The sequence below is a fragment of the Carassius auratus genome, linkage group LG30F (assembly GCF_003368295.1).
Source record: "Carassius auratus strain Wakin linkage group LG30F, ASM336829v1, whole genome shotgun sequence".
NCBI classification, from domain to species: domain Eukaryota; kingdom Metazoa; phylum Chordata; class Actinopteri; order Cypriniformes; family Cyprinidae; genus Carassius; species Carassius auratus.
In genome coordinates, this window is record NC_039294.1 from 2,676,770 (window position 1) to 2,688,967 (window position 12,198).

Sequence of the window (12,198 nt, forward strand, 5' to 3'; positions counted from 1 at the left end):
TGTCTAGTTAATTTAAATTTAATTAAAATGAAATATTTGTTTAAATGCATTTTTTCCTAATCCTTTTATACTTCTTTTCCATATAGTTTTATGACTCAATATAAAAGTCTTATTAAAAGACTTTGGAATAATAGTAAAAATCAGAATTCCTCTTAGTCTTTATAATTCTTTGTTTTAATGACCGCATTTTGATTGAACAATTGTTTAATTAAATGCCTTCATTAATGTTTGCTTAAATTTGCCTTTTTCTAATTCTTTCACAATTATTTTCATATTGTTTTATGATTTAAATAAAAGTTTGATTAATATATATATATATATATATATATATATATATATATATATATATATATACATATATATATATATATATATATATATTTACAAAATCTTAGAATTAATATATATATGCATGCATTTTTTTTATTTTATGTTAGTTAGACTAAATGAAATTCTTTTACAATAATTTTTCATATAGTTTTAATATGAATTAATCTTCATTTCAACTAATTAATATTATACTTAATATTCATTAAAAGGAATATTACCAAACATTATAATTATAATGCATGCAGCTTTCAAACATGCAGCTTTCTACATATCTCATATGTAATACACAGTAGCACTATATTTACAAATCACACATTCAATTTTATTAGAACTTTGCAAAAAATATACAATGTTTTTCAAAGCAGCTTTGTGAGAGCCATTTAAAAAAAAAAAAATACAGTGTAATCTGAAACGAAACGAAAGGATGTTTACCAGAACTTAATAGTTATATTATTGATATGCAATATGAATATAACTAAGCTATTGATAAACATATACAAGAGCAGAACACTTACAGCTAAAACATCATTGCTGTTCAGTGTGTCGATTAACACATTGGTCAAACCAGTCATGATATTTGCAATTAGGAAATATAACAACTGATTCCGGTTAATAGACTGTACAAGGCATAATGCATCCATATTTTTTTTCATTTTCTCATTTGGTAATGACTTCTTGTTTTGATACGGACACCACGATGCAGACACAAAAGAAAAATTAGACATGGCTTTGGAAAAAAGTAGCAGTAAATCAGAAACGCTAAGGCATGAGAGAAAGAATAAAGCCTGTGCTACAGTCCAAATACAGAAGGGAAGATTGGCCATTCTGCGTGACACTGGCTCAGTGCATCTCTGGCACACATACAGAGCGAAGAACAACACAAAACTGGTTAACAGAAGGTTACGGATCACTCTGATCCAGTCTTTAACCAAATTTCTGCTCTGCATGAGGTAACGGCCAACTTGAACCCCAGCCATATAGATGGCGATGTAACCCACCACTGAGAAGATGCCCTCTCTGTTCGCCTGCAGAAAGCCTGTGCGCTCGGTATTATAGATGAGGAAGGACTTCAGACCTGTGGTCTCCAAAACAACCTGGTAGCTTCCACCAATGAGAAGAGCAAGAAGCCATGAGGCGTCCACAGGGAAAAGAGCCAGAAGTGCGGAGGCCACCACTCTGACGATGGCTAACGTGAAGAAGAAGTTCCAGTGAACTCCATACTCTGTCACATGTTCATGGTAGCCTGATGATTTGACGCTTGCAAGTCTCACAAACCCTAACAACACCAACGGCCAGACGGAGATCAGTTGTTTAAAAACATGACTGAGCTTCGACCCTCGGATGTCCTTTCCTCTTGCTTCGGGACACACCAATGCATTGGCCATTACATACGCTCCGACGCCGAAATCCATCACCCCTGTTCCATACGTCTCTGTTTTTGCATAACGTCTTGGGAAGACGCTAAAATCAACAGCCAGAATGCTTATGGCGGTCTTCACATTGACCAAAACTCGAAACACGGTCACAAACGGGACCAGGTTGGATTCTACACTGCTTTGCACAAACTTGTCAACTGTGCTGTTAAGGGAACCTTGAAAGGGATGCTTTCCGTTCTTGTAAACGAGATAGAGGACAACTAAGTCAACTACAGCGATGCCCATGATGACAAAGTGAAGGATGTCGCTCAGGGCGGTGCATGACAGAACCAGAGGCATTATTAGTGCGGTGAAGTCCAGCAGGAGATGGGTTCCCCAGGAGAACGGGAGAACCCCTTTTCCAAGGTGGAAAACTATCAGGAAGAGTCCTCGGCTGAGAAAACACAGCGGGGCTAAGAAGGATCCCAGCGAAACCTCCGTAAGGGTCGTCCCATTGTGATTGCTGACAAATGCAACTTTTACTTCTGCTGATGCCATTGTCTGTAAAAAGAGACAAGTGTGAAAATAGGTAAAGTACAAACATAGACTGTTAGTTGATACAGAACACAATAGTATATATATATATATATATATATATATATATATATATATATATATATATATACTCAGTTAAATGTATATTTGTATATTTTAAGATATAAAGACAGAAAGATAGATATAGATTTCATATTAGTTGAAATATATATTTTTTATATTTTAAAACTATTTTATCTAACAGTTTATGACTTAATATTAGTTAATTAATTATATAATCTTATTAAATAAAAGGAATATTAGTAAAAGTAAGCTTTTTTTTTTTGGTATGCATGCAGTTTTTATGATCACATATTAATTGAATTTTTTTTAATTAAAAGACTATATTAAATATTTGCTTAAGATATTAATTAATTGTTTCTAATTCTATTGCAACTGCCTTCATACTGTTTTAGGGCTTAATTTACATTTAATTAAAAGACTTTGTAATATTAATAAATCAGCATTTTAAATTATTTTATAATTACTATGCATGCTGTCTATATGATCACATATTAGTTGGGACATAATTTAATTAAAAGACTACATGAAACATTTGTTTAAATGCTTATTTTTCTTTCAATTATTGTTTTTTTTTTTTGTTTTTTTTTTTAGATAGATAGATAGATATAGACTGTAGAAATACATATATACATACATGCAACCACACACTCACACATACACACCTCAGAATGACTCAATTAAATCAATCACCTACAATTAACCATTAGGTTGCAGTTGAAATTTTGATCTCAAAGTTTTATGTTCAAATAATTCAAGAGAGTATTAAAGCAATTCAATCAAGACACATATTTATTAAAGCTCGATATAGTATGGATATTAAGACATGTGACCTACCTTGTCCCGTGTGATGTGTTAGGTTAGACTAAACTGCAGAGACCAACATTACAGCAGTGGCCTGTCAGGATAAACCGGTTTAGCACACGAAACATGGATTCCCATATATGTATACTTACTGTACTTGCATTTCTTCATTAAATAGTAAAAATAAACATTCGTCTTACAAATCGTTCATTCTTCTGTAATAATCCTCACTTTATAACAAACTGTAGGCACACATTATACTTGAACATGGGGGTTGCGATGGTTGCGATGCTTCTTTTCCGCATTGGGCGTGGCTTAAAGGCAAACGTCACTGTATGGGGCGGGACCTTTTCCTTGCGTCTAAACTGCGTGACGTCGCTGCGAGCGTCAGTAGCCGTTGGTGTGGTGGGAGTTTTGTCCTTCACTCACTGAGGAATTTTCATGGCTGAAGAAACAAAACATACCTCATAAAATATCAGTCTAATGGCAGCAATATAACACAGTAAATACAGCGAAACGTGTCTTCTTAGAGTTAACACTCATGGCGAATGTAAAACAGCCGCTTTTATTCAGAAATAAAGACGTTTCGACCGTTAATAGTTCTGACGGGACATTCAGGAGTTTGGAAAAAAGTGGAAGACCAAACCGCCAGAAGGAAAAGGTACACAAATTATAACACTTTTTACCTTACTTTTTCTTTATGCATATCAAAGGTTTAGATTTAAATTGTATTATCTACAAAAGCAGTTTAAACAAGTAAAAAAAAAAAAAAAAACTTTAACATGTCTAACGTTATCTGAAAGCAACCCATTACACAAATACTGTAATTTATAATAATGGTGGTTTAACACCATGGTATTAAAATGCTAACAGTTAAATTAACAGTTACATGCCTCAAAACCTCAAAAGAGTTAACGTTACGCATCAGTAACGTTATTTATATATATTTTTTCCCATCACAGTTAAAAGTAGGCCCTTTATTTTTGTGACAAGAAATATACACACTACACGTTCAGAATTTAATTCTCGAATTACTCTCTATTTATTCCTGTAATAAATATTACATTTTTAAGGGAAGTAAGTAAACGTTATAATGCAGATGACTAGGGACTAGTTTTTTATTGAGCAGAACAATGACTGTTAAAGTGATTTGCTGTGATTCATTTCTAATCACTTATTTGAACTGGCTTGTTTTCTATTGTTTTGTTTGCATGTGCATTGACGTGTCTCGTGTTGTCATTGTGGGATTAATCAAAGGTGCAGTTAATCTGAAGAATATACTCCGATTATTCCGCAGGTTGTCCTAATATGAGCATGCGCAGAACCTGAACATTTCAAAACAAAGATATCTGACGTCATTCCAAATGGAACCTGCCAACTTTGTTAGAGTGAATGGTTTTTTTAAGCACTTTATTGTAAATTGTCTGTGTTCGTATGGATTGATTCATTCATTTAGTTGCAGCATCAAAGGTCAACCTCAGTTATTCAATTTGGATTACTGTTAAGTGAGAATAATGCAGTTAGTTTGTTGTGCCATGCAGTTTTTCCAATGCCGCAGATAAAGTAATAATCTGTTTGTTTTCTGGGCCATTATGATTCATGCATTGACCCAAGTGTTGGAATGTAAAGTTCCTGATGAATGAAATAGTATCAATTCCATGGAAATCTGTAATTGTCTTGATACAAATGTTTAGTTTTTAACTAATCTGTGTGATCTCTTGTGCTAACTTAAGTCTCTTACCACTCTTTGTTTTTAAGATGCTCTCCGCTCAGTCTTGTTGTCTTTTGCCTGTGCTTGTTATTGGATTAGGAGTGGGTCTGTCCAGCAGACAGTGTGTATTATTAGCTTGTCTTCAGCATGTCCTGACCCATCTCGACACATGCTGTCATCAGAGCAGATGGATTCACAGCAGCGTCAGAGGAAGGACGTGTAATTACACATCGCTGCTTATTCATGACATTTTTCATTTTTGTGTTGAAGCCCATTCCTGTTAAATTTGGAAAATGATCTTACTTCATTGTTGCTCAGCATTTGCTTTGTCTTTCAAATGAGAAAAGTACAAGCAATTAGTCAAATCTTAAGTTGTCAACCAAAGGTGTTGGAAATATGACAAGCATATGTATTCGCTTGGTAAATATAAAAAGCTTGTTCCTTTGATGTCATGCATAAACAACACATCTGACATAAAGCAAGCTTAATTATGGTATTGTGCATTATGTTATACACAGTTGCATACGTGGCTCTGAAAGGATATGTTTTTTTAAAGAGAAAATTAAAGATTTCCTGAAAATGTGTTCATCCACAGGCCATCCAGTATGTTGTAGATGAGTTTGTTTCTTCATCAGATTTTGAGAAATGTAGCATTACATCACTTACTCACCAATGGATCCTCTGCAGTGAATGGGTGCCGTCATAATGAGAGGCTAAACAGCTGATAAAAACATCAAAATAATCCACACCACTCCAGTCCATCAGTTATCATCTTGTAAAGTAAAGAGCTAGGCCTGCATGTTTGTAAGAAACTAATCCATCATTAAGATGTTTTTAACTTCAAACCATCACTTCTGGCCAAAACATGAGTACATAACCCGTAATTATGCATGATCCAGTGGAAAAGTCCACTCCCTGTTGTCCTCTCAGGTCTGTGCAAGACAAGTATGCGTATTTCTCTCCAGATTCAGAAAAGAATATTATGAATAGAGGACTCTTAAAGAAAATTAAAAAATTGTTGACATTTTCTGAAGATCAAGATTGCTTTTGAAATGTCAAGATGTGTTCGAATTGGCATCAGGGCTTGCACTTGCTTGTTCTTTATGATAATAACATGGTCTTTATTAATTGCATCATGCAGGTACATGGACTGAAAGATAGAAGCCAGGGCCTCAGGAAATCTCTGAATGATTCACTGGAAGAGGACATCAGAGACTTCCTTATTAATGAAGCTGAACTTCACACGTACGATGACCTCACTAAAGTCAACCCGGTGACGCCTTCTACAGGTACATTGTGCAAAAGTGCTTGGGATATATGTCTGTAACACTGGTCATTTTTCTTCAATGGCCTTATGATGTTTACTAAGTGAATAATGTCAAGATTTATTTCTTCCCCAATTCAGATGATGGGATATTCTTCCACATTACAGTATTACAGTCTGATTTTGTGAAATTCTAGATTGGAGCTTGAATTTTGATTCAAAATATTGATAGTCATGTCACATCAAAATGTAATTGTGACTTTTTATCTTACAATTTTGTCTTTATTTTCACAATTGCGAGCTAAAAATCTTGCAATTCATATTTTTTTTACTCAGAATCGCTTGTTTATATCTCTAAGAATTGCAAGAAAAACAATTCAGAAACTCTGTCAGAATTGTGGGTTATTATATTTTTATTCTGTGGCACAAACAAGCGTCCTTACCAGTCCTAAATGTCCTATTGTGAGTCAGTGTTGAATTACAGCTGTGGTGTTTTGTGTTTGGCAGTGCTGAAATGTCTGCAGGCCAGGTACAGCGCGAAGGTTTTCTACACACATGCTGGCTGCACGCTAGTCGCCCTCAACCCCTTCCAGCCCATACCTCACCTGTACTCTCTGGATGTGATGAGGGAGTATCACACTGCTCCTCAACCTCAGGTAAACACGCTCAAATCTTTCAGTACATCTCTAAAGTAAAAAATATGGAAGTTACAAATGCTTTAGCATGGAAGCCATAAATACTTTTTACGGTCATATTAGTGGTTTGATTCCTCATTCCGTGCATTGGTAGAAATGTGTCAACTTGTTTGGTTTTGTTATAAAATTTAGTCACCAAAAAGTGACTAAACCAACCTGGAGTATATAGTTTACTGGATTATCATCAGATGTATCAAAAACAGGCATTATTGATTGACTATGTAAGTAATAAATGAAATATGTTTTGGCTCAATAGGGCTGGGTGATTTTCCCGATTTTATCGATTAATTCGAATTTAATGCTTTGCCACGATTGTTTTTTTAAAATCAATGAATCATGATTTTGAATAGAAATATTTCCAAACGTTAGAATTAGACACTTGGACAATATGCTAGTTAATATGATAATAAAGAGAAAAGAGCGATCTAACCGTATGTGATTAACCACTTACATATGAAGGAACGTAAGTGCTAGGCGTCATTCACACAGAATGCACTTTTGTGTTGACAAAGTTGCGACGCGGGCTATGGATGTTAATTTTCAATAATTTCCATGATCGATCCTCATTGAAATTAATGATCAATTAATCTAATAATCGTTAACCTTAATCCTGCAAAATGCGGCTCTTGCAGTGGCAAGCAGTCCTCGGTATGATAGGATGTGCAAAACAAAAAAATTCCAATGTTTTCAACTGACAGTATGGCATTTAAAATAAAATGATGCCGAACGTAACTGTGGCTGTGCTGTGCTGCACAGTCAGGGAACCATTGCCATCAGCGCTGCTGCAGTAAAACACACTGCTGCTCACATCAGACATTTTTATCTGAGTATTATGACCAGTACTTAGTTTGATCCTATTCCGGAAAATGTCAAATTTTGCCCTTTTTTTAAATTATTTTTATCCAGCATACAGAGCATTAGCTCGTGACAGTGCATGCGTGCATATGTGGATGAAGAGAACCCGGGTTTGGCTGGATTTGGAGGTTATTGCGCACGTCTCATTTTTCATCAATTCCTTAAAGCGTCCCATTTTTTCATGAATTAAGAATTTGTTCAATTTATTGATTTGTTCACTCAATTCAGTTAAATTATTTATGAACAGGTGCCACAAATTAATAAGTTGTAGGAACAAATTAAGTTGTAGTAATGAATAGACTATGTGTCCTGTGTGCCGCAGCCCTGCAAAGCACAAGATATGAAATACTTATCTGGTGAAATGACTTAGTTACTACATTTCTGTTGCTTTCCATGTTGAAGAACTTTGTGTTGTTTTTATTTTAATGTACTTTTAAAGTTTAAATCAAATGAAAAGCTTAATTTGTGCATTATGAATGAATGATGATGCATTTATATATATAGGGCCCATAATTTCCGCGATGCAGAAAGCGCAGACGGAATCACGGAATCCAGTCATAAAAATGGAATTCACAGTTTAATGCGGAATGTCACGGAATTTGCCAAATTTTGAATGAAGTAATAAAAAGTAGGTCATTACATTTAAATCAAATCACGATATGGACTAGTATCTGTAACTATTAAGCCTGAAAAGTCTTCTGCATTCTGCGTGTCTCTGTTAACGCGGTTTCGTCTATTAAACATATGGAAGCGGACGTGACGCTCGCAGTGATTTCAGCGTCTGCTGTCTCTCTAAATGAGTAGGTGAACACATGAGGAACATCTCCAGAACTGTTCTGTGACTGATTTCATGATTTGATTTGGGTAAAACTAGCGTCATATCACATACACATAACTGTAAATGTATTTACAGCAACCCGTCAAAATAAAAGTCCGGTTTAGTTTAAAGGGGGGGTGAAATGCTCGTTTTCACTCAATATCCTGTTAATCTTGAGTACCTATAGAGTAGTACTGCATCCTTCATAACTCCAAAAAGTCTTTAGTTCTATTATATTTATAAGAGAAAGATAGTCTGTACCGTTTTTTCCCTGAAAAACATGAGCGTCTGGAGGCGTGACGTGTGGGCGGAGCTAAAGAATCACGAGCTCGAGTAAGCTTTTGCGTTGAGAGCGTTTGGAAGCTGTGACATTACCGTGAGGAAAAAAACATCATCCAAAACAAACCATGGCTAACAGTCAGATTCAGCCGTATATTTATGATCCAGAATCAAATCCAGAGGCTAAAATTTAACAAGAGCAGCATCAGCAACGATGTCTCTATGTGGTATGTACTGAAACTGTATATATTTGCTTTTAGAAAATTTGGTTTTAGAAAATGACTAAGTTCCACTTTGTCGTCTTTTTTTTTTTTTTTTTAAGGTGTACATGTGGAAAGTGCAGTTTGATGCCAACATCGCATTTTGTTTACTTGATGTGCTTACGCGCCGATAGCTAAGTTAACAACACAGAGATATTTGAAGCAGTTTTACTCACCGCCTGCGGTTCCAACACACGATCGTGACCCTTTTTCATTGGGACTGCATTATCCTTAAGAAATAAACGATGTGCAAATCTTGCGTCAAACTGGGCCTTGTTTGTAAAACAAGCATCTTCGAAATGCAGGGAACAAACACAAACACTTGCACAGCTCCGTTGATGCTCTGTAAAAATAATCTCCATCCACTGGTCCCTTAATGCTGTTTTTTCTTTGGTAATCTGTGCAGGGTTGTCTTGCCCTGGCAACCAAAAACACACTTCTTTTGTGACATTTCGCGACGCTCTCGCTCTGATCAGTGAAGTCTGTTGTGCTCTCAGTGCTCTGCTATACGGGAGCGCGCGCTCTTCCGGCAGAAGTGCCTCAGGACCCATATAAGGAAATTCCACTCCATCGAAGGTCACACAGAGCCATACTCGAAAAAAAATTTCCGAAACTTGTGACAAACCGGAAGGAGTATTTTGGGAACAAAAATACTCCTTCAAACGTACAACTTAATTTTTGAAACTTTGTCCATGTTTAGCATGAGAATCCAACTCTTTAACAGTGTAAAAAAACTCAGTATACATGAAATAGCATTTCACCCCCCCTTTAAGTATTTGCCAGAAATGTTCAGCAGAATGTACATAGCCTACTACTACTAAAAAGAAACAAACATTATATTTAAGGAATAATCACAACATTTCTTCCATGTTTTAATTTTAATAGTAAGTCCCCTTTGTTTACCAAAAATAATGTTTGCTTAATTTTCAATAATTAAAAGATAAGTGAAAGTAATGTTTTATACCTTCATTTGATAACTAGATTATTAATGATTAATTAAATTTAATTGAACCATAAAAAAAAAGTTGAGAAATTAAAATGGAAAAAAATGGAATCCAGAAAAATATACCATTACCGTCACTCAAAGTCATTCGCACGTGTTTTGCGCATGAGCCACACAGCCCAAAATTAACAGGGTTAATCGTTTTTAAAGCATTTTCAAGTTTGTACTATATGTAGACTAGTTGTCGTTCATGCAGTTTTTCTGCAAAGGTATTTAACAAGTGATTTGTTTGACATTTACATCATGTTGACAACTTCATGTGTGGTGCACTTGGAATAGAATTTTCTTTAACTAGAGGGTTAATAAAGAAAAGTTATTTTAATCATGTTGTAGTTACAGTTTCAAGTTGATTAGTTAAAAATCGTTAAAAAAAAACTGAGAATCGGTCAAACGTTCTGAAAAAAAATCGTATTGACATTTTTTGCCAAATCGCGCAGCCCAAGTTACATTTTTGTTGCATGAAGCAAAAACAACTATGTTGTAATTGTCTACCATTATGATATAAAATTACTCAACTATGACAGGGTGTCCGCGGGGTTTTAAAAAGTATTAAAAAGTGATAAATCAAAATGGTCAAATTTAAGGCCATTAAAAGTGTTAAATGTGGTCTCAGAGGTATTATTTTTTTCCAAATTAGGTATTATTTTTTCCAGACTATCAGGTGTCTTATTCTGATTGAAATTCTATCTGCGTTCGTGTTAGTTCGTTTATATGGGCTTTAGCATATCTGGGCACATAATCAAAGATCTTCCGTCTCCGTCTCATGCTGACGTCATATTCAGTGGTCGTTCGGCATCATCTCAGAACACTGCGCGCTCAACAGAAGTGGCTGGCTTACGTTTTATTTTAGACTTGCTTCAAGGCATATCTTCAATGACTGGACAACCATCGTCGTCTTCTTGGACAAATGCAAGTTTTCTAATAGCTGGGTTAACGACCGGTAGTACCGAGGTCCCGTTCAAACCCGGTTCTTGACGCATACAACGCTATGATTTCCGCGAAGCAGAAAACGAGTACGGAATCTCAAAATCCAGTCATGTAAATTAAACTTACATTTTAATATGGACAGTCATGGAATTTGTGAAAGCATAAATTAATCAAATCAAATCTCCATATGGACCAGTATCTGTAGTATTAAGCCGCAAAAGTTGTTTGAAATATGAATCTGTGTTCTGCGCGTCTCTGTGTGAATTAATGAATGACAGAGACGTGCAGGTTTATTTACTACATAGACTGAAGCGCATGACGCTTGCATTAATTTCAGCATCTGTTGTCTTCTCCTGTCAAAATAATCGAGTTAATTTAGAATTATTCATATTCACTTTCGAAAAAGCAGAAGACATACCGGTTTCTCCGGTAGTGGGCGGAGCTAATGGGCAAATAGAAATTTCAAAATGACAAATATGCATTCATTAGGCCTAAAAGAAAATTTTTACATAAGGGCATTGTGTTAGAAATATTACTATTATTTAGTAAAACGTATGTGATACTGCTACCACTGTTGCAAAAAAAATAAAAAACTTTATTTAAAAAAAAAAAAAATCTCAATATTTCTCCCATGTTTTAATTTTAATAGCAAATCCCCTTTATTTACCAAACATAAAATGTGTTTAAATTTGATAAATTAAAAGACAAATTAAATTTGGGTGAAACTTGTTTACTGTTTTTCATAATTATATAACTTGTAGAAAAACTTTAAACACAATTCTAAATAAGTATAAAGAATGGCATTGGTTTTATTTTTAGTGCTAAAAAGTTATTTTTTTTTTATTACCAAATTTTTGTGTTTTGCTTTGTTATCGAAATTGGTACCGAGAATCGTGGATTTTCACTGGTATCGGTGCCGAATACTGAAATATTGGTACCGTGACAACACTAACAGGCAGGCTTATTGTTCGGTCTATCCATTTTCTCCATTGCACATTTTATGGTATTTGTTTTATTTTTATTTACTAAGTGAAATAAATGTGCAATATGCTGTCAACATCAGTCTCTAAATCTATTATTTTTTGTATGTTATATATGTCAAAATCTGTGTAAATAATAGAAAGGTCGCTGATTAACACTTGCAATTCAGTGTCGTGATGGTTTTAAAAAATATTCTGAAGGTAGTGAAAAAGGTATTAAAAAGTAGTAAATTTAACTTAAGGATTGCTGTATATACCCTGTATGAGATGAAGGTTTTGGACATACCATCCCCCCCTAGTTAA

General features: G+C 34.8%; 2 protein-coding genes across 5 annotated transcripts in view; one reads left to right on the plus strand and one right to left on the minus strand.

Moving 5' to 3' along the window:
- Positions 1 to 630: 630 nt before the first annotated feature.
- pigw (phosphatidylinositol glycan anchor biosynthesis, class W) lies at positions 631 to 3,410 on the minus strand. Of its 3 annotated transcripts, none has more exons than XM_026240590.1 (3): positions 3,336 to 3,408; positions 3,138 to 3,198; positions 631 to 2,246 (listed from the first exon to the last, which is right to left on the minus strand). In XM_026240590.1, the coding sequence occupies exon 3, from the start codon at positions 2,241 to 2,243 to the stop codon at positions 759 to 761; it is 1,485 nt and encodes a 494-aa protein (XP_026096375.1). In that variant the 5' UTR covers positions 2,244 to 2,246; positions 3,138 to 3,198; positions 3,336 to 3,408; the 3' UTR covers positions 631 to 758. The 3 variants fall into 3 exon arrangements, with proteins under 3 accessions (XP_026096375.1, XP_026096374.1, XP_026096373.1); XM_026240589.1 differs by having other exon boundaries at positions 3,305 to 3,404; XM_026240588.1 differs by having other exon boundaries at positions 3,138 to 3,410.
- A 78-nt stretch (positions 3,411 to 3,488) lies between these two features.
- myo19 (myosin XIX) overlaps positions 3,489 to 12,198 on the plus strand; it is a 42,339-nt gene continuing 33,629 nt past the window's right edge. For both annotated transcript variants that reach the window (XM_026240575.1, XM_026240576.1), the window contains exons 1-3: positions 3,489 to 3,765; positions 5,957 to 6,104; positions 6,587 to 6,735. In XM_026240575.1, coding sequence (XP_026096360.1) covers positions 3,646 to 3,765; positions 5,957 to 6,104; positions 6,587 to 6,735 — 417 coding nt within the window. In that variant the 5' untranslated portion in view covers positions 3,489 to 3,645. The remainder of the gene's footprint in view (positions 3,766 to 5,956; positions 6,105 to 6,586; positions 6,736 to 12,198) is intronic.